Below are 22,572 nucleotides of genomic sequence, written 5' to 3' on the forward strand. Positions count from 1 at the left end.
ACCGATAGAGGTACTCAGGGTACCCTCCGCCACACACCGTCAGGTGGCTTGCGGAGTATGGATGTAGATGTAGATGTAGATATGACTGCACCTGGCTGGGCACCCAGGAATGACAGATTCTGCTATCAACTTTATTAGAAGGTGTATGTCAGAAAGGGCCTGAAGATGTTTATGAAGCATCGAAACTGACTGCTTAACTAATAAAATTCTTATGAAGAATTATAGTTGTTGGTATCCTTTGTCTGTGTGTTACCAATCCGCCACAGTTCCACATCCACATCTTTAAGATGGATCTACCAAAAATACTCAGGAAGAGGTCATCATCAGGAAAAGCGAAACTTGCACTCTACAGGTCAGAGTGTGGAATGTTACCTTAATTGGGTAAGTAGATTAGAGAATTTATAGAGGGAAACAAGTTAAAGTTAGATATTGTGGGAATTAGTAAAGTGCAGTGGCAGAAAGAACAAACTTCTTCCACTTGGGTCAGTACAGGGTTATCAGCATAAAATCGAATAGAGGTCATCTAGGAGTAGGCTTAATCATGAATAAGAAAATAGAAATGTGGGTACGCTCTATGAACAGAGTAGTGAGTGAATTATTGTAGCGAAAACAGACATGAAGCCAACTCCTGCCATAGTAGTACAAGTTTATGTGCCAGCAAACTCTGAAGTTGAAGATGAGATTGAAAGAATGTATGAAGAGGTAAAGGAAATTATTTAGATGGAGATGGAAATTTAATTGTGGTTGGAGACTCCAATTCCATAGTAGGAAAAGGAGGAGAAACGAACAGTTTAGGAGACATGAAGTGGGGGAAAGGAATTAGAGAGAAACCCACATGCTATAATATTGTTCAAGGCATAGTTTAATCATAACTAACATGTGGTTAGAGAATCATGAAAGAAGGCTGTGCGCATGGAAGAAACCTGGAGATACCAGAAGATTCCAGATTGATTATATAATGGTAAGATAAGAGACTCTGAAACCAGTTTTTAAACTGTAAGACGTTTCCATGGGCAGATGTGGACTCTGGCCATAATTTACTGCTTATTAACTACAGAGATTGGAAGAGGGTATGAATTTATCGGGATGTGTCTTCGATGAACTGAAGAAAAAGAGAGATTATTTAAGGTTTACGAAGGAGCATTAGGAAACGTTTGACTGAAACAGCGGAAGAAAGTACAACAGAAGATGAACACAGCTTTTAGAGATGAATTAGTGGAGACAGCAGAGGATATAGGTAAAAAGACAAGGCCTAGTAGAAACGTCTGGACAAAACAGAAGATACTAAATTTAACTGATGAAAGGAGAAAATATAAAAATAAAGCAAATGAAGCAGGGGAAAGGGAGTACAGACCTCCAAAGAAACGAGATTGGCAGAAAGTGGAATGCTAGAGGACAAATGCAAGGCTGTAGAAGCATACATAACTAGGGGAAAGATAGATGTCACCTTTGGGAACATTAAAGAGACCTTTGGAGAAAAGAGAAGCAACTCCATGAATATAAAAATGGTTCAAATGGCTCAGAGCACTATGGAACATCTGAGGTCATCAGTCCCCTACAACTTAGAACTACTTAAACCTAACTAAATTAAGGACATCACACACATCCATGCCCGAGGTAGGATTCGAATCTGCGACCGTAGCGGTCACGCGGTTCCAGACTGAAGCGCCTAGAACCCTCAGCCACACCGGCGCCGGCGAATATCAATAGCTCAGATGGAAAGCCAGTGCTAAGCAAACAAGGTAAGGTTGAAAGGTGGAAGGAATATACACTACCGTTTGTAAAAAATGAAACACTCGGAAGCAATGGTCTGCAACATTTGGATGGCGTGCATGTAGGACCAACAGCGCACCTTTTTGTGAGACCAGGCAGATCAGTGTTATGCAACACTCATTCGGTGAGCAGCCATCATACAAAATGAAAACATTTAAGCAAGTGCCACTATTCTTCGTCGACAGCACAGCGTGGAATTTCAAGTGAGAGCATTCAAATGGGGCAGAATGATTGGTGTATGGGAGGTGGATCTGTCGTTCGGTATCATTGTGGCTCATACGTGATATGCTGCTTCAACAGTGTGGCGTATATGGAATCAGTGAAGATAAGAGGGCGGTTCACAGTGACGAAAGGGTCCTGGATGAGATAAGATGACCACAGGGCGAGATGGCCGTCATCTTGTTCGCCTGGCTGTAAAGGATAGAACAGCTTTGTGCACAGTGTTGACACCATGTTTGAATGCTGCAACAGGTGTGGACATGCCTGCGTCGAATGTTCGACCTCGTCTTCTGTGGGTTGGGCTCGTGGCACGCATGTCATTGTGTTGGCTTCCATTGACCAGAACTTGCCAATGCCGCAGACTGCAATGGGCACTGAAGAAAAGTTCTTTGTCACAGGAGACCATCAAGAGTCTTAATTCTTACTGTGCTGTACCACCTAGATTATATGGCCTCCCTAACGTTCATAAAGAGGCTGTCCCGTTGAGACGTATTGTTTCTAATATTGGTGCTCCGACATACCGTGTACCTAAACATCTTGCTAGTTTTTTGAGCCCACTAGTAGGTAGGTGTGAACACCACATTAAGAACTCTGCAGATTTCTTACGTCGATTGCAGGGATTGCGTTTGAATGACTCTGATATTTTAGTCAGTTTTGATGTGGTTTCTCTTTTGACTCGTGTTCCTCTCTCTGATTGAGGTTAAGTTTGGTGTCGAGTTAACAAACTTGTTTGGGTATGTCCTGACTTCCACTTACTTTTTATTCAATGGTCAGTACTACGAACAGACTTATGGAGTTGTAATGGGAAGCCCGTTGTCACCGATTATGGCCAATTTGTTTATGGAAGGCTTTGAGGAACATGCATTGGAGTCAGCGACCTTGAAACCTCCGTGTTTTTGCAGGTACGTAGACGGTAATGGTTCAAATGGCTCTGAGCACTATGCGACTTAACTTCTGAGGTCATCAGTCGCCTAAAACTTAGAACTAATTAAACCTAACTAACCTAAGAACATCACACACATCCATGCACGAGGCAGGATTCGAACCTGCGACTGTAGCAGTCGCTCGGTTCTGGACTGTAGCACCCAGGACCGCACAGCCACTCCGGCCAGCTGTAGACGATACTTTTGTTGTTTGGCCTCATGGAAGTGAGATTTTAAACCGGTTTTTGGAACACCTGAATTCAACCCACCGAAATATTCAGTTCACTATGGAGGTGGAAAAGAATGGATACCTTACCTTCCTTGATGTGTTGGTCAGAAGGAAGACTGATGGTACGTTGGGACATTCTGTTTATAGGAAGCCTACTCACACTGACTGCGAACTGATAGTTGTCAACATCCAGCTCAGAGTGAAGGAGTACTTCGCACCATGGTTCACAGGGGACACGTTATTTCAGACCCTGAAAGTTTGGCAGCTTGAGCTATCACATCCCGAAGTTACCTTTCGTTAGAATGGTTATAGTGAGAGGCAGATCAAACGTGCGTTGCGCTATCAACCTTCTGTGCAACGGGCGAGTGACGATAGGAACGAAGGCACCTAAGTCTACGGTCTTTTTGCCTTATGCAGGAAGCATTTCCAGTAGGATTGGCCGTATTTTGCGGAAATATGTGAAGTGTGTTTTTAGACCACCTTCTAAGATTAAAGCCCTGTTGGCTATCGTAAAAGATGATGTTGGTGTGCGTAAGATTCAAATGGTTCAAATGGCTCTGAGCACTATGGGACTTAACATCTGTGGTCATCAGTCCCCTAGAACTTAGAACTACTTAAACCTAACTAACCTAAGGACATCACACACATCCATGCCCGAGGCAGGATTCGAACCTGCGACCGTAGCGGTCACGCGGTTCCAGACTGAAGCGCCTAGAACCCCACGGCCACACCGGCCGGCCGCGTAAGGCTGGTGTCTATCGTATTCCTTGCAATTGTGGCATGTCATATATTGGTCAGGCAATCAGGACTGTGAAGACCGGTGTATTGAACATAAGCGTCACACCCGCTTACAACAGCCGAGTAAATCAGCTATTGCAGAACTTTGCCTTGACACCGGTCATCCTATGGAATACAAAAACACGGAGATTCTGGCTTGCACGTCCAGCTAATGTTATTAAGGAAGATATTGAAAACTGCTTGGAATCCGGCTCTGTCTCTCATCTAAAAACAGAGGGACAGAATTAGTGCTACCTCACCTGCTGATTAATAGTCACTTTCGGTATTTCTGATGTTGGTTATCTTTGGTTGTGTGGTGACTCAGCAGTTACTTGTTGTGCGTGTGGTATCTTCCTAGTTTCTCCTCTGTGAACCGAGGTATTAAATTCCCTTGCTCATTTCTTCCTCCTTGCAGTTGTGCCTTGAGAATGGCAGGATGTGCTCCTGTCGAAATATCGGCGGTGGTCGACAATGTCACCCGGCAGCAAACCCGCAAGTTATTTGGACATTCGCCGGTAAAAGTTAAGGTCCAACCTGAAATACTTTGGGCTTCGACTGGAGCAGATGGGCCCAGCTGAGTACCTGGGTAGCTAGACAGGCAGACAGCCAGTGCTGCAGACAGACGCACCTGGTCCTCGCGGCCCCCGCGGATCAGCTCCACCAGGTCTCGCAGCTCCGCCGCGATCTCCGCCTCCAGCTTCTCAGAGCGGCGGCCGAACCCGAAGTCCCGCATGTTCCTCAGCGAGAAGCGCTTCTGCTCCAGCCAGTGGGGGCCCTCCGTGAAGAAGATGCCTGCGGAAGAACAACAGGCGTACGTGTAGCCTGATTCCTGCTGGCTAGTTGGTACACATTCGTTCTCAGTAAAAAGAAAAGGTCTTTGACCACTTTAGGCGGATGGTTTTGATTCATAAGACGTATCTCGGTTACAACAATCGAACAACACGAGAGGAAAGAAGTAGCTGAGAAGGTAGAGAGCCACGGTCATACCCTGCCCAACGTTATTCAAGCTGTACGAGCAAAGAGTGACAAAAACCACATAGAAATTTGGAAAGAAGAGTAAATATCAGGACCAAGAAGTTAAAACTTTTGAGTTTTTCAATGAGATTGTAAATCAGAGACGGGAAAGGAGTTGGAAGTCACTTGAACGGACTGTGATGTATCCTTATAACAAGTCATGAGATGAAAAGCAACAAAAGTAAAGCAATTCTAATGTAATGTACACTCCTGGAAATGGAAAAAAGAACACATTGACACCGGTGTGTCAGACCCGCCATACTTGCTCCGGACACTGCGAGAGGGCTGTACAAGCAATGATCACACGCACGGCACAGCGGACACGCCAGGAACCGCGGTGTTGGGCGTCGAATGGCGCCAGCTGCGCAGCATTTGTGCACCGCCGCCGTCAGTGTCAGCCAGTTTGCCGTGGCATACGGAGCTCCATCACAGTCTTTAACACTGGTAGCATGCCGCGACAGCGTGGACGTGAACCGTATGTGCAGTTGACGGACTTTGAGCGAGGGCGTATAGTGGGCATGCGGGAGGCCGGGTGGACGTACCGCCGAATTGCTCAACACGTGGGGCGTGAGGTCTCCACAGTACATCGATGTTGTCGCCAGTGGTCGGCGGAAGGTGCACGTGCCCGTCGACCTGGGACCGGACCGCAGCGACGCACGGATGCACGCCAAGACCGTAGGATCCTACGCAGTGCCGTAGGGGACCGCACCGCCACTTCCCAGCAAATTAGGGACACTGTTGCTCCTGGGGTATCGGCGAGGACCATTCGCAACCGTCTCCATGAAGCTGTGCTACGGTCCCGCACACCGTTAGGCCGTCTTCCGATCACGCCCCAACATCGTGCAGCCCGCCTCCAGTGGTGTCGCGACAGGCGTGAATAGAGGGACGAATGGAGACGTGTCGTCTTCAGCGATGAGAGTTGCTTCTGCCTTGGTGCCAATGATGGTCGTATGCGTGTTTGGCGCCGTGCAGGTGAGCGCCACAATCAAGACTGCATACGACCGAGGCACACAGGGCCAACACCCGGCATCATGGTGTGGGGAGCGATCTCCTACACTGGCCGTACACCTCTGGTGATCGTCGAGGGGACACTGAATAGTGCACGGTACATCCAAACCGTCATCGAACCCATCGTTCTACCATTCCTAGACCGGCAAGGGAACTTGCTGTTCCAACAGGACAATGCACGTCCGCATGTATCCCGTGCCACCCAACGTGCTCTAGAAGGTGTAAGTCAACTACCCTGGCCAGCAAGATCTCCGGATCTGTCCCCCATTGAGCATGTTTGGGACTGGATGAAGCGTCGTCTCACGCGGTCTGCACGTCCAGCACGAACGCTGGTTCAACTGAGGCGCCAGGTGGAAATGGCATGGTAAGCCGTTCCACAGGACTACATCCAGCATCTCTACGATCGTCTCCATGGGAGAATAGCAGCCTGCATTGCTGCGAAAGGTGGATATACACTGTACTAGTGCCGACAGTGTGCATGCTCTGTTGCCTGTGTCTATGTGCCTGTGGTTCTGTCAGTGTGATCATGTGATGTATCTGACCCCAGGAATGTGTCAATAAAGTTTCCCCTTCCTGGGACAATGAATTTACGGTGTTCTTATTTCAATTTCCAGGAGTGTAGTTGAATCAAATGAGGTGGTGTTCAGAGAAACAGTTTAGTAAATGAAACAGTGAAAGTCGTACATGAATTTCGTTATTATTAATAAACTCTAAGACAATAAACAACGGGCCCTCAAGAAGGAATTACCCAAATGGGACGGAAATCGGTAGATGTACACGTACAGAAAAACAAATGATTACAGTTCCAGAAAAAATGGATAATTTATTCAAGAGAAAGAGTTTCACAAACTGAGCAAGTCAGTTGATTGACTTCAGAGTCAATCCCAAAAGTAAGGTCTCCTGTTTTTTTATAAGTACATAGACCTGTTTATTTCTATAATGGTTTACATCAGTTTACAGCTTGAACATTTAGCTATTTTTCGACATAATCGCCATTTCTGAAGATGCATTTTTTGTAGACGCTGTGGCAGTTTTTGTATACCCATGTCATACCAGCTCGCTGCCATGCTGTTCAGAAAGTTATGAACTGGCGTGATTGTTGCTTGGTCTCAGGTGTAAAGTGGTATGCCCAGGTTTCGTCAGCCGTAACAACTGAGCTCAGAAAGTTGTCCTGTTCGGCTGCAAGGCGGTGAAGAAATGCGCGGGAAGCATCAACTCGTTGCCGCATGTGGTCCTCACTCAGCATGCGTGCACCCACCTTGCTCACACCTTCAGGTAGTTCAATGTTTCCGTTAAAAATTCTGTGAGCGGTGCTTCGGGAAACCTCAGGAACCAACGTGCAGAGATCATCCAGGGTGATCCGCCGATCTTCTCGCATGCTTTGATCAACTTTCAACGTTGTCCCCTCAGAAATTGACAGTCTCCCGCTCCTCCGTTCGTCGTGAATTTCGATCCGATCTGCTGCAAACTCTCTACACCACTTACGAACATTTTTGACATCCATGAACGACTGACCAAACACTACCGTCTATTGGCGATGGATTTCAATCGGCGTAGTGCCCTTTGCGTTCAACGACCGAATAACTGGGCGCAATTCGCACTTGGTGGTAACGTCCAACGGGACCTCCATTCTCGACGGCTGCCAAGCCAAGACTGAGCGCTGGCAGGGGCGGGCGAGCGGTTCTAGGTGCTACAGTCTGGAACCGCGCGATCGCTACAGTCGCAGGTTCGAATCCTGTCTCGGGCATGGATGTGTCTCATGTCCTTAGGTTAGTTAGGTTTAAGTAGTTCTAAGTTCTAGTGCTCAGAGCCATTTGAACCAAGTCTGAGCGCCTCAGTGTGGCGTGCGCATGTTAGCACATAGCGCATGAAGCAATCTTCATAACAGTGTGTCCAACTGCCACACAAACAGAGTTGTGTAGTTATAATAAATAGGAGACCTTACATTTGGAATTACCCTCGTACAAGCAGTTATTCGGCTTTGCACTCATTGAAATAGTTGTTGGATGTCCTCCTGAGGGATATCATCCCCAATTCTGTCCAGTTGGGAAGTCAGATCGTCAAAATCACAAGGTGGTTTAAGGACCCTGCTCATAATGCTCCAAATGTCAATCAGTGCCAAGTCGAATAAATGCTTGCATTAGGGTCAGATTTGGACCAACGCGTTATTGACTTGCTGAATTTGTGAAGCTCTTTCTTCCCTCTGGGAACTGAGTCCTGATGACCAGCGAAGATGTGTGTGGAGACCTCCTAGAGAGACACAACTTCGGCCTGGAATCGTATTCACTGTAGGAGAGTAGTCTTCAACGATGGGTCACGCTGGAGCTGAGCCCTGATGAGCAGCGAAGGTGTGTGTGGGGACCTCCCAGACACGACTTCGGCATGTAATCGTATTCACTTTAGGAGAGTTCTCTTCAGCAATGAGTCCCGCTGGGAACTGAGCCCTGATAACCAGCGAAGACGTGTGTGGTGACCTCCTATAGAGACACAACTAAGGTCTGGAATCGTTTTCACTGTAGGAGAGATCTCTTCAACGATGAGTTCCTCTGGGAACTGAGCCCCGATGAGCAGTGAAGACGTGTGTGGAGACCTCCCAGAGAGCGGTGAGATACGAACCTGACTATCGCCTGCTGTATGGCCCAACAACCAGGAGTGATGGTCTGTGGTGCCGCCACTTCTTTTAATAGAAGGACCCCTTTGATTGTCATTCGCGGCACGCATGCGGCACAGCGGTACATCGACGACATTGTATGCCCTGTATTGTTTCCCTTCATGGTAAGCCTTCCTGGGTTTACATTTCAGCAATAAAATGCCCGCCTACACGCGTTGAAAGTTTCTACTGCTTGCCTTCGTGCCTGCCAAACATTACGTTGGTTATCAATGTCGGCGGATCTCTCCCTAACTGATAATATTTAGAGTATTATGGCTAGACCTCATCAACCAGCTTAGGATTTTGATGATCAAATGAGCCACCTGGACAGAATGTGGCACGATATCCCTGAGAAAGGCACCCAACAACTGTCAATCAGTGCCAAGTCGAATAAATGCTTGCATTAGGGTCAGATTTGGACCAACACATTATTGACTTGCTGAATTTGTGAAGCTCTTTCCTCCCGCTGGGAACTGAGTCCTGATGACCAGCGGAGATGTGTGTGGAGACCTCCCAGAGAGACACAACTTCGGCCTGGAATCGTATTCACTGTAGGAGAGTGCTCTTCAACGATGGGTCACGCTGGAGCATTACCTTGGTTATCACGGTCGGCGGATCTCTCCTTAACTGACAATATTTAGAGTATTATGGCTAGAGCTCATCAACCAGCTTAGGATTTTGATAATCAAATGCGCCACCTGGACAGAATGTGGCACGATATCCCTCAGAAGGAAACCCAACAACTCTGTCAATCAATGCCAAGCCGAACAACTGCTTGCATAAGGGTCAGAGTCGGACCAACGCGTTATTGACTTGCTCAATTTGTGAAACTCTTTCTAGCCGGCCGGAGTGGCCGAGCGGTTCTAGGCGCTACAGTTTGGAACAGCGCGACCGCCACGGTCGCAGGTTCGAATCCGGCCTCGGGCATGGATGTGTGTGATGTCCTTAGGTTAGTTAGGTTTAAGTAGTTCTAAGTTTTAGGGGACTGATAACCTCAGAATTTAAGTCCCATAGTGCTCAGAGCCATTTGAACCATTTTTGAAACTCTTTCTTTTGAAGAAATCATCCCATTTTTCTGAAATTGTAGTCATTTGTTTGTCTGTATATCCCATTTTTCTGAAATTGTAATCATTTGTTTGAATGTATATGCACATCTATTAGAAGTATATAGCCTGTGTCTTTCTGAATATTTATTAAATTATTTTGCAAGGAACTGAAGTATATGGTCTGGAACATTTCGATATTTTTATAATTTCGATATTTTTATATAACTTGTAGATAATTACGTATATGCCATATACAGGGTAGAGTAGCATGGAGTAGCATGGAGAGCTGCATCAAACCAGTCTCAGGACTGAAGACCACAACAACAACAACAACAACAGGGTGATTCACGAAGATATGCAAATATTTTAACATGTTATTCTACAAGTAAAACTAAAGAAAAAAGTTCATATAAACATAGGTGTGAAAATGTTTAATTACGGAGTTACGGCTAATAAAAGATTTCGCCCGAAATTTAGCAACTTCGCTAACATGAAGCCATCGCAAAACTGTATGAGGTTAAAGTAAAGCACGATTTCCCTTTATTTTGTTGTTATTGATCTGATGCATCTAATAAAACAGGTCCCAGACCTGTATCTGTCGTAGTTTTCCAGAACATTCAGAGAAGCAAAGACGTAATTTCGTAAAATTTTTAATTTATTAACTACTTGGCCCAATTTGTTTTTTAAATTACAGGCAACTGCACAAAGTTTTCAATAGAAGTTGTAGAGAAATTAATTGTGAAAAAATGATGGTAATAACGTTACCTGAAACTGTATGAATGTGTTACATAATCTGCTTCTATTAATACCACGTAAATTAATATATGTGAGTTCATGTTAAACCGGAAAAAAACAAAGCTCAGTGTTAAGGAAGTTGTACAGTGTACATAAAATTTTACAATACATTCACAATAAATGTTCAAAAATGTCTCCACCGAGTTCAATGCATTTAGCTACACGTGTATGAAAAGATTTTGTTTGTTGTTTGTTGGTTTGGGGAAGACCAGAGAGCGTGGTCATCGGTCTCTTCGGATTAGGGAAGGAAGTCAGCCGTGCCCTTTCGGAGGAACCATCCCGGCATTAGCCTGGAGTGATTTAGCGAAATCACGGAAAACCTAAATCAGGATGGCCGGACGCAGGATTGAACCGTCGTCCTCCCGAATGCGAGTCCAGTGTCTAACCACTGCGCCACCTCGCTCGGTAAGATTTTGTTACTCATTTCAGTCTCACATGGTTGTTCTTAATTTCGTCTATTGCATTCATAATGCGAGCAAGTAAGCCTCATGTGTATTGACTTTGTCCTCATAAACTACGTCTTTCATCTACCCCCATACACAAAAATCCATTGGTGTTAAATCGGGCGATATGTGTGGCCACAGACGTGTAGCACTACGACCCATTTCTGGGGAAAATGTTCGTTCAAATGTGTAATAACTGTGTAGGTGAAATGTGGAGGCGCGCCGTCATGTTGAAAATACATTTGCAATCGCGTAGCAAGTGGAACATCTTCGAGCAAACGGGGCATTTCTTCTTGAAGGAATTGTAAATACGTGTCGCCAGTTAGACGTTCTGGGAAAATGAATGGTTGCGTTGCACTGTTGCATGTGGGTTTGCTTCAGACCATACGTGTTCGCTATGTAAATTGTTTATACCATTTCGAGTAAACTGCGCCTCATCAGTAAATAAAATGTATTTGTGTAACTGCCGATCAGTATTTAACCAGTCGCACAACTACAAGCTAAGGGCAGGATCTACGGGATGTAGACGACACACTTTTTGTTTATGGTAAGGATACAGATTATTGTACTTCATTGTACGCCATACCTTAGATTGTGAAATGCCTAATCGTTGAGAGATACGTGGTGTACTGGTACCTGGGCTATGTTACGTTGAACAGCATCCACAATATCCTCATCAATGTCCCTGTCTTTCGTAACGTTCGAAATACTCCGCTAATGGTTCGTGCATCCCGAATCATCCGAGTTGGATAATATACGCGATATTCGTTAACTGCAGCCGTAGCCTTACCATCACATTTGCCATAAATAAACACCATATTGGCGTATTCTTCTGTCGTAAATTTTAAAGGCATACCTATTTCATAATCTACAAAGTACAACAGTTACTATGTGGTTTCACTTAAAGAACTTTGTTGTTGTTATGGTCTTTCAGTGAACAATACAGAAAATTAATTCGTTTCAAGGTTAGGAAACGACTGAAACGACTCGCTAACGGTTGCAAACAATGGCATAAACGTTTCTACATTCTTAATGGAAAGTAAACAAATTTATTTGTATAATAATCTTTGCTTCTCTGGATGTTCTGGAAAACTATTGCACATACACGTGTGGGACATGGTTTATTATATTCACCAGACCAATAAGAGCATCTACATCTACATGACTACTCTGCAATTCACATTTAAGTGCTTGGCAGAGGGTTCATCGAACCACAATCATACTATCTCTCTACTATTCCACTCCCGAACAGCGAGCGGGAAAAACGAACACCTAAACCTTTCTGTTCGAGCTCTGATTTCTCTTATTTTATTTTGATGATCATTCCTACCTATGTAGGTTGGGCTCAACAAAATATTTTCGCATTCGGAAGAGAAAGTTGGTGACTGAAATTTCGTAAAAAGGTCTCGCCGCGACGAAAAACGTCTATGCTGTAATGACTTCCATCCCAACTCGTGTATCATATCTGCCACACTCTCTCCCCTATAACGCGATAATACAAAACGAGCTGCCCTTTTTTGCACCCTTTCGATGTCCTCCGTCAATCCCACCTGGTAAGGATCCCACACCGCGCAGCAATATTCTAACAGAGGACGAACGAGTGTAGTGTAAGCTGTCTCTTTAGTGGACTTGTTGCATCTTCTAAGTGTCCTGCCAATGAAACGCAACCTTTGGGTCGCCTTCCCGACAATATTATCTATGTGGTCCTTCCAACTGAAGTTGTTCGTAATTTTAACACCCAGGTACTTAGTTGAATTGACAGCCTTGAGAATTGTACTATTTATCCAGTAATCGAATTCCAGCGGATTTCTTTTGGAACTCATGCGGATCACCTCACACTTTTCGTCACTTAGCGTCAACTGCCACCTGCCACACCATATGGCAATCGATGTTGATGTAGCATCCTCAACACCGACGTTTTAGAGATTCCCGATTCTCGTGCAATTTGTCGGCTACTGATGTGCGGATTAGCCGCGACAACAGCTAAAACACCTATTTGGACATCATCATTTGTTGCAGGTCGTGGTTGACGTTTCACATGTGGCTGAACACTTCCTGTTTCCTTAAATAACGTAACTATCCGGCGAACGGTCCGGACACTTGGATGATGTCGTCGAGGATACCGAGCAGCATACATAGCACACGCCTGTTGGGTATTTTGATCACAATAGTAATACATCAACACGATATCGACCTTTTCCGCAGTTGGTGAACGGTCCGTTTTAACACGGGTAATGTATCGCGAAGCAAATACCGTCCGCACTGGCGGAATGCTACGTGATACCACGCACCTATACGTTTGTGACTGTTACAGCACCATCTGTCTCAAAGCGAAAAAATTGGTCCAACTAAAACGTTCATATTTCTTTACGTACAACACGAATATGTAATAAAAATGGGGTTCCTATTTTAAAAAACACAGTTGATATCCGTTTGGCCTATGGCAGCGCCATATAGCGGGCCAACCATAGCGCGATCTGGTTTCCCCTCCAAGCTAGACTAGTTTCGTTCTTTGTACTTTTTTCGTTTGATGCTTATTTCGTGAGATATTTGGCCCGGTCATTATCAATGGACCATCCTGTATAATTAAAAAGTGTAACGTCTGTGTGCACCCGCACTTTTATTAGAGTAACATGTAAATATTTGAAGTAAATCGGTCAAGAAATGACAGAGTTTTTTGGTTACAAAGATCTAACTATCTTTATACAGCAGTATAGATTTCAATCGTTGTAGACTATTCAGTAGTGTGCTGTGATGATGGGCAACTGATTCATTTAACTGAACACAACTTGTTAACCACCTCCCAGTTTGGCTCTTCTAAGGATTCTGTACAAAGAAAACAAAACAATGCCTCACAAATGAAGCACTACCAGAAAAATTATCCTGTTAGTATATTCTGTGACATTGCTAAAGCCTTTGAGTGTGTCCCTCAAAGTTTAACTTCAATTATAATCACCCCGTATCCCAACAAAAGTCAAGCAAGTCATAGAAACATAGTATGCGTAGTATTTCAACATACTGCTTAAGCCACGTTCACAGTGGCACCCTAACAGTCACCAAAGGCAGTTGCGAGAGGTTGCCTAACAATATGGACACAATGCATACGACCTTCTTCGTCAATTTTTTGGAGGATCGAGTATAGGATCTATTCTATGTAGGAGACAAGTGCTGCATTGGGCGTTTGCTATTAAGAATACGTCATGTGCATGTGAATGAGCTACATCCGTCTCTAAAAGACTGTGGCGAATACTTTACACTCAGTTCTTGGAATAACTAGCCAAGTTTCACGAACATACGAGATGATGCGAGAAACATTCTATTGCATACTCGAGATGATTACTGATGACACTGAAAACCAAGATTACAAACACACTGCATGATTTAAAATCAATTCAGCAAAACAGACATACGCCAGTTGATCTTCAGTGACTGTCATTCAGCGTAAGTGTGAAAGAGAAACGAAAATTTTAGAATAATACTGGCCATTAAAATTGCTACACCAAGAATAAATGCAGATTATAAACGGGTATTCCTTGGACAAATATTTTATACTAGAACTGACATGTGATTACATTTTCACGTAATTTGGGTGCGTATATCCTGAGAAATCAGTACCCAGAACAACCAACTCTGGCCGTAATAACGGCCTTGATACGCCTAGGCATTGAGTCGAACAGAGCTTGGATGGAGTGTACAGGGACAGCTGCCCATGCAGCTTCAACACTATACCACAGTTCATCAAGAGTAGTGACTGGCGTATTGTGACGAGCCAGTTGTTCGGCCAGCATAGAGCAGACGTTTGCAATTGGTGAAAGATCTGGAGCATGTGCTTGCCAGGGCAGCAGTCGAACATTTTCTGTATCCAGAAAGGCCCGTACAGGACCTGCAACATGCGGTCGTGCATTATCCTGCTGAAGTGTAGGGTTTCGTAGGGATCGAATGAAGGGTAGAGCCATGGGTCGTAATACACCTGAAATGTAACGTCCACTGTTCGAAGAGCCGTCCATGCGAACAAGAAGTGAGCGAGACGTGTGACCAATGGCACCCCATACCATCACGCCGGGTGATACGACAGTATGGCGATGACGAATAAGCGCTTCCAATGTGCGTTCACCGCGATGTCGCCAAACACGGATGCGACCATCATGATGCTGTAAACAGAACCTGGATTCATCCGAAAAAATGACGTTAGCCATTCGTGCACCCAGGTTCGTCGTTGAGTACACCATCGCAGACGCTCATGTCTGTGATGCAGCGTCAAGGGCAACCGCAGCCGTGGTCTCCGAAGTGATAGTCCGTGCTGCTGCAAACGTCGTCGAACTGTTCGTGTAGATGGTTGTTGTCTTACAAACGTCCCCATCTGTTGACTCAGGTATCGAGACGTTGTTGCACGGTCCGTTACAGCCTTGCGGATAAGATGCCTGTCATCTCGACTGCTAGTGATTCGGGGCCATTGGGATCCAGTATAGCGTTCCGTAGTAGCCTCCTGAACCCACAGATTCCATATTCTGCTAAGAGTCACCGGATCTCGACCAACGCGAGCAGCAATGTCGCGATACGATAAACCGCAATAGCGATAGGCTACAATCCGACCTTTATCAAAGTCGGAAACGTGATGGTATGCATTTCTCCTCCTTACACGAGGCATCACAACACCGTTTCACCATGCAACGCCGGTCAATTGCTGTTTGTATATGAAAAATCGGTTGGAAGCTTTCCTCATGTTAGCTCGTTGTAGGCGTCGCCACCAGCGCCAACCTTGTGTGAATGGTCTGAAAAGCTAATCATTTGCATATAACAGCATCTTCTGCCTGTCGGTTAAATTTCACGTCTGTAGCACGTCATCTTCGTGGTGTAGCAATTTTAATGACCAGTAGTGTATATTATGAAGACCTAACGCACTGAAAAATGGAAAAACGTACACCACATTTGCGAACATAAATGTTCCAGTCACATTAAGGCAGTGGTTCCCAATCTTTCTGAGATCAATACCCTCGAGTACAATCAGATGTTAGACAGTACGGCCCCCCCTCTCCCCCTTCGCTCGCTCCACCATTGTCAACAATGGATTTTCTTTGGACACTTTCATTTTTAAAATGACGAAAGATAATTGATATTTAGTTTTTGTTGCTGTTTTTATTAAACTAGCAACTAATGATTCAGTGAGACAACTGTTACTGCTCATTTGTTCAAATGTGTGTGAATTACTAAGGGACCAAACTGCTTAGGTCATCGGTCCCTAGACTTTCACACTACGTAGACTCACTTACGCTAACAAGGGAACCTCCCCATCGCACCCCCCTCAGATTTAGTTGGCACAGTGGATTGGCCTTGAAAAACTGAATACAGATCAATCGAGAAAACAGGAAGAAGTTGTGTGGAACTCTGAAAAAAATAAGCAAAATATTCATGCGCAAGATAGACAACATCAAGGATAGTGTGAGATCGGGAGCGCTGTGATCCCGTGGTTAGCGTGAGCAGCTGCGAAACGAGATTTCCTTAGTTCAAGTCTTCCCTCGAGGGAAAAGTTTAATTTATGATTATCACCTCCACAAGAAAACCTAAATCGGGCAAGGTAGAAGAATCTTTTTACCCATTCGCCATGTATACAAATTAGGTGGGTCGACAACATATTCCTGTCATGTGACGCACATACCGTCACCAGTGTCGTATAGAATATATCAGACGAATTTTCCTGTGGAGGAATCGGTTGACCTATGACCTTGCTATAAAATGTTTTCGGTTCCCATTGGAGAGGCATGTCCTTTCGTCTACTAATCGCACGGTTTTGCGGTGCGGTCGCAAAATACAGACACTAAACTTATTATGGTGAACAGAGACGTCAATGAACGAACGGACAGATCATAACTTTACGAAAATAAAGAAAGTAAACTTTTCCCTCGAGGGAAAACTTGAACTAAGGAAATCTCGTTCCGCAGCTGCTCACGCTAACCACGGGATCACAGCGCTCCCGATCCCACACTATCCTTGATGTTGTCTATCTTGCGCATGAACCACTCAGTTTGAAAATTTGCTTATTTTTTTCAGAGTTCCACACAACTTCTTCCTGTTTTCTCAATTGATCTGTGTTCAGTTTTTCAAGGCCTATCCACTGTGCCAACTTATAACTAAATCTGATGGGGGCGCGATGGGGAGGTTCCCTTGTAAGAACAACACACACACCCATGCCCGAGGGAGGGCTCGAACCTCCAGCGGGAGGGGCCGCGCAGTCCGTAACATGATGCCTCAAACCGCGCAGCCACTCCGCGCCTTACTGGTGATCTCCAACCACCTGTTTGATAGAATAATGTCTCACTTCTCAATGCAATTTGGCGTCATTCTGACCAGTGGTGTTATTTCTATAGAGTTTTGAAAGTTTAACTTTAACTATAATCACCGTGTGTACCTCGACTTGTTACCTATCCCTGGAGATTCTTCTTCCCGATGTGATCTACAGAACGTGATAAATCAGAAGTTTTGCCGTCATCAGGAAGAGAAGGAGTGTGAAGCTGTGATTACCGAGCTCCTTGTTGAGCATGCGGTGCTTGAGAGCGATGTTGACAGGGCGCCCCTGCAGATGCGGGTTGCTGAGCACCTCCTTCACAGACTGGTAGTCACAGGCCACGATGGTAGGCGATTCCCCAAGGAAGAAGCCGATCACTTTGCTCTTGTAGATGCGCGTCATCAGGTCCAGCATCTTGTACGGGTGCTTGTAGTTGACCAGCAGCATCTGTACGTAGTTGCCCCATATCGGCATGGGGGGCGGCCCTGGAACAGAAGGTAAGCATTGCCACACACTCCCATCTCAGTAAATCGTCCAAGGGCCTCCAACACAACTCACAGGCCTTAAGGGAACCACACCGTGGTTCAGGTCGAAAAAAAAAATCGATATTCGGTTTTCATCATATTTCTATAGATTAAGATTTTATTTAAGTACTCTGAAAAGGATTTTGCAGAATTTTTTTTTTCGAGCATTTAAAGAGCATTTTCCTACCACGTCTGTTTATATGCCTTGCCCACTTTTCTGCATATATTTTAGATCTTTATATCCCCCTACATTGCACGTCAGGGAACTTTTTTTACTCCCGAGTGTGTTGGCTATCCTTGAAATGCAACGGTCGGTATTCTTTTGTTTCTGCTGTGTGTAAACAACACGCTTTCAAACACGCGGTTAGTTTTGTTCAAGTGTGAGTGCGAGTAGTTGATACACAAAACTTGCAGGTATACGAGGGCTATCCACAAAGTACATTACGTTTTGGAATTTCCAAGCTCGTCCATCGCTACGATCAGTGCCTTAATTTAAATGGAAACTATGTAGAAAAGTAGTATTTAAGTGTGGCTTTCATCTGTATATAATAAAAAAATTCCAGTACTTTATTTATTTTTAATTCCAAAACGTAATGTACTTTGTGGATAGTCCTCGTACTATGGGAAGACAATTAGGAGAAATATAGCAAATCTGAAGGCAGTGAAGAGAGATGTTTGGGCCATATTCTTCCATAAGTCCTCTACTGATGATAAGCCATGTCATGGATTGTGTCCATCAGGAGGAAATTCGTGGTGCAGATACAATTGGGCTCAGGTAACTGGAGAATCTTATTCCCACCAGCATTCTCTACTTGCTGTTATTATTACAGCAATTAAACCTATTTTCAGAAACTTGCCTCATCCTGACCTTCTAAGGATATGTCTGCATGGGCAGACACAGAACCCAATGAATGTTTCAACAGCATAATTCCGTACCGCCTTCCTAAAACTGTATTTGTAGGCATGCATACGACGAAACTAAGAGTTAATGATGCTATTATTACATTCAGTTTTGGTAATACTGGAAAGTGTTGGATACTGAGAAAGCTGGGAATTAATCCTGGTGAAAATATGATCACTGGTCTGCAACATGCGATAAAATGAGGATAGCCTATGCAGACAGGTATGCATCTAATATTGCCAAGAAAGCAAGACTAACACCCAGGAAGGTGAAGAAGAAGCTGGAAGACTTGCTAGAGGCCAAAGAAGGGCCATCATATGCAACAGGACAGTTTTAATTAACTGTAAGTAACAAATTTCAAAAGCTTTTTCTTTAATGTCAATTTCCCACAAACTAAAATTTTCAGTGCCATTGCCCCATTATATCAGAAACTATCATAGATAAATGAATGAAATTTGCAGAGACTCTGCATAACATAAAAACCAACCTCTGGTACTACATTCATTAATATACCCCAATTAGGAAATTCACAAAAAAATATTTTCTGCAGAAAAAACTTAATTTTTTTGTTAATAGATATAAAAAAGTATTTCTTAAAAACTATAAAATGTACTGGGTGGCGCACGAAATGTGTTACCAATTGTTTCTTTCACAATTCACGACGCACATTAGATATCCCGCTGGGATCTCTACAGCAGTACCAGAAGAGCTTGGAAAAACAAATGAGTTACGAAATGACGTGTAATTCACGATACTGCCGCTAGGAGACTAGTAAGCAGCAATGGCTGACAATGGAAGACTGACGACACAGCAACGATCGGCAATTGTGTTACTTTTTCATGAAACGGAAAGCCTTGTTGTGACTCAGAGGCGATTTCGACAACAGTTTAACACACGATGGATCCCTTGCAAGAAGACCATCCTCAGATTGTACGATAAATTTGTACAGAAAGGAACAGTATTGGAAGCGAAGCGACCTCGGCCTAAGCCTGTTTGTTCGCCGGAGAATATTCAAGCGGTATGAGTTGCTGTACAGAGAAGTCCCGGGAAATCGTGTAGAAAGGCAGCAGTGCATCTGGGAATATCCAGACGCTCTGTTCAACGCATTCTTAAAAGTGACCCCCCATATGTACCCATACAAGATGACCTGTGCACAGAAGCTCACTGAAGAACACAAGCAGCAGAGACTACTGTTTGCTCAGTGGGCGGAGGACAGGGAAGAAACCCTGAACAACGTTTGTTTTCCAGACGGGGCGCATTTTCATTTAGACGGCGTGTTTAACAAACAAAATGTACGATTCTGGGCCACTGAAAACCCACAAATGCTTCATGAACGACAACATTACGCTCCGAGGATTACAGCGTGGGCAGCAATTTCGAGTCACGGACTGATTGGACCCTTTTTCTTTGAAGAAACTGTGAACAGCGAGCGTTTTTTGAGCATGCTTTGCAATAGCTTCATTCCACAGCTTCTTGCTACTATCTTGCCCTTCAACACGCAGTGGTTCATGGAAGATGGAGCAAGGCCACATACTGCAAACACTGTGTTGGAGTTTTGACACGATCATTTGACTCAGGTTTCCAGGTCGCTTCAATGACGGACAAAATTGGCCCCTCAATAGTCCAGACTTCAATCCATGTGACTTTTTTCTTTGGCAGTACCTAAGGGAAAAAATTTTCCCGAAACGTCCACGTGATTTAATGGAGCTCAGAAGACCTCTTCTTCAAGTTTACAGTGAAATTACGGAAGACATATGCCGTAGGGTAATCACTAATTTCAGTGTCCGTGTGAAGGAAGTCAGGAAACGAAATGGTGAACATATTGAGCATGTGCTGAGTTAGAACAAATCTCCATCGACGGCTCTTCATTGTAGTATATGTTCCTTTCAGATTGTATTGACAATAAAGTTTATATTCAAAAACAAAATGGTAACAAATTTCGTGCGCTCATGGCTATGCGTAAGAACACAAAGAAAGAAGGTAAACTGCGTACCAATTCTCCACACTGTCCGAATCGGCTATACGCGCCTATGGTTGCACAGAGACAACGCTGGCTAGCCTGCTAGTTAATGCAGCAATACCATTACGAGTAGAACGTCACGCGCAGTATTTCTCACACGATTTTACAGAAACTATTCTGTAAAAAAAATCTGATTTTTGCGCTACTTTTAGCTTTATATTCAGCTTCCTGGTGAAGTGTCCATCGTCTCGCTAATGGTCATACTTATTATAGTATTCTGCAGTTAACTAAGACACTGCGCGTAATTTCAAAGTTTCCAATTAAAAATGTCGTTATTTATAATTTTACGTTTGGTGTATATTACATCATATGTTGCTGCATATGAAATTTATTTAACATTTTCTTTAGAACTCGCCAGGGTAGCCGAGCACGCTAACGCGCTGCTTCCTGGACTCGGGTGTGCGCGCCGGCCCCAGATCGAATCCACCCGGCGGATTAATGACGAGGGCCGGTGTGCCGGCCAGCCTGGATGTGGTTTTTAGGCGGTTTTCCACATCCCGCTAGGTAAATATCGGGCTGGTCCCCATGTTCCGCCTGTTGAATGCGTCGCGGACATTTGACACTCGTCCGCAGTATTTCACGATTTACACTAGGCGCTGACAGTTGGGGTACACTGCTTCTGTTTACACTAGGCGCAGACAGTTGGAGTACACTGCTTCTGTTTACACTAGGCGCAGATAGTTGGGGAACACTGCTTCTGTTTACACTAGGCGCAGACAGTTGGGGTACACTGGTTCTGTTTACACTAGGCGCAGACAGTTGGGGTACACTGCTTCTGTTTACACTAGGCGCAGACAGTTGGGGTATACTGGTTCTGTTTACACTAGGCGCAGACAGTTGGGGTACACTGCTTCTGTTTACACTAGGCGCAAACAGTTGGGGTACACTGCTTCTGTTTACACTAGGCACAGACAGTTGGGGTACACTGCTTCTGTTTACACTAGCTGCAGACAGTTGGGGTACACTGCTTCTGTTTACACTAGCTGCAGACAGTTGGGGTACACTGCTTCTGTTTACACTAGGCACAGACAGTTGGGGTACACTGCTTCTGTTTACACTAGGTGCAGACAGTTGGGGTACACTGCTTCTGTTTACACTAGGCACAGGCAGTTGGGGTACACTGCTTCTGTTTACACTAGGCGCAGACAGTTGGGGTACACTGCTTCTGTTTACACTAGGCGCAGACAGTTGGGGTACACTGCTTCTGCCCTGGGGGGTATGGGGTGGCAGCAGGAAGGGCATCCGGCCATCCCTAATATTAACATGCCAAATCCGTTGTAACCACGCCGACCCTGCGATCGCTGTGGGACTATGGCGTAAGCGGAAGAAAGAAAGATTGATATTTTCCTTTGGAGGAGGTCTGTGTCACCAATCTCGACAAAATTTATTTTATGTAACAAGCTAATTTCCGGTTGCACTCGCCAGGGATAAAGTCAGAATCAAATATTCGAACACCCACAAACGGTCTGAGATTTTGACACGAAATTTTGACAAATGGTAACACACAAAGAATAGAATATTTTGCAACATGCTTAATATGTGAAACTTCATCATATACTGTGTTTTTAAATGAACACACCGCGGTTTGACTGTATTGTTGTTTATTTAATTCGACCCAGGTTTCGGCCTTTTATGCCATTTTCATGTGATTGAGTTTATATCATTAACATATATTTCATGAAATCAAGCTCAAAAATGGCCATAAATTAAGAAAAATACTCGCTTCCCACAATTCTTAATTTATGGTCAATTTTGAGCTTGATGTCCTGCAATATATTTTTGTTTATTTACACGTTTAGTTCCGTAGGACGAAACAGAACCGCATCTCCAAGGTCACGGAACGTGTCAATACATGAAATTAAAACATAAAAATAATAACAGATAAAATAAAATGTTCATGAACCCAAAAAAGTGAAGCCATAATTTTAAGTAAACGGAATCAACAATATATCATAAGAATCAGCTTA

At 44.3% G+C, this 22,572-nt stretch overlaps 1 protein-coding gene across 1 annotated transcript in view; it reads right to left on the minus strand.

The window, feature by feature from the left end:
• The window catches only part of LOC126293176 (probable cytochrome P450 304a1), a 97,554-nt gene that overhangs the window by 47,605 nt on the left and 27,377 nt on the right, over positions 1–22,572 (minus strand). Inside the window, exons 2-3 of the mRNA XM_049986274.1 lie at positions 17,397–17,645; positions 4,550–4,713 (exon numbers count right to left, since the gene is read on the minus strand). Coding sequence (XP_049842231.1) covers positions 4,550–4,713; positions 17,397–17,645 — 413 coding nt within the window. The remainder of the gene's footprint in view (positions 1–4,549; positions 4,714–17,396; positions 17,646–22,572) is intronic.

This window comes from Schistocerca gregaria, chromosome 10 (assembly GCF_023897955.1).
Source record: "Schistocerca gregaria isolate iqSchGreg1 chromosome 10, iqSchGreg1.2, whole genome shotgun sequence".
Classification (NCBI taxonomy): Eukaryota; Metazoa; Arthropoda; class Insecta; order Orthoptera; family Acrididae; genus Schistocerca; species Schistocerca gregaria.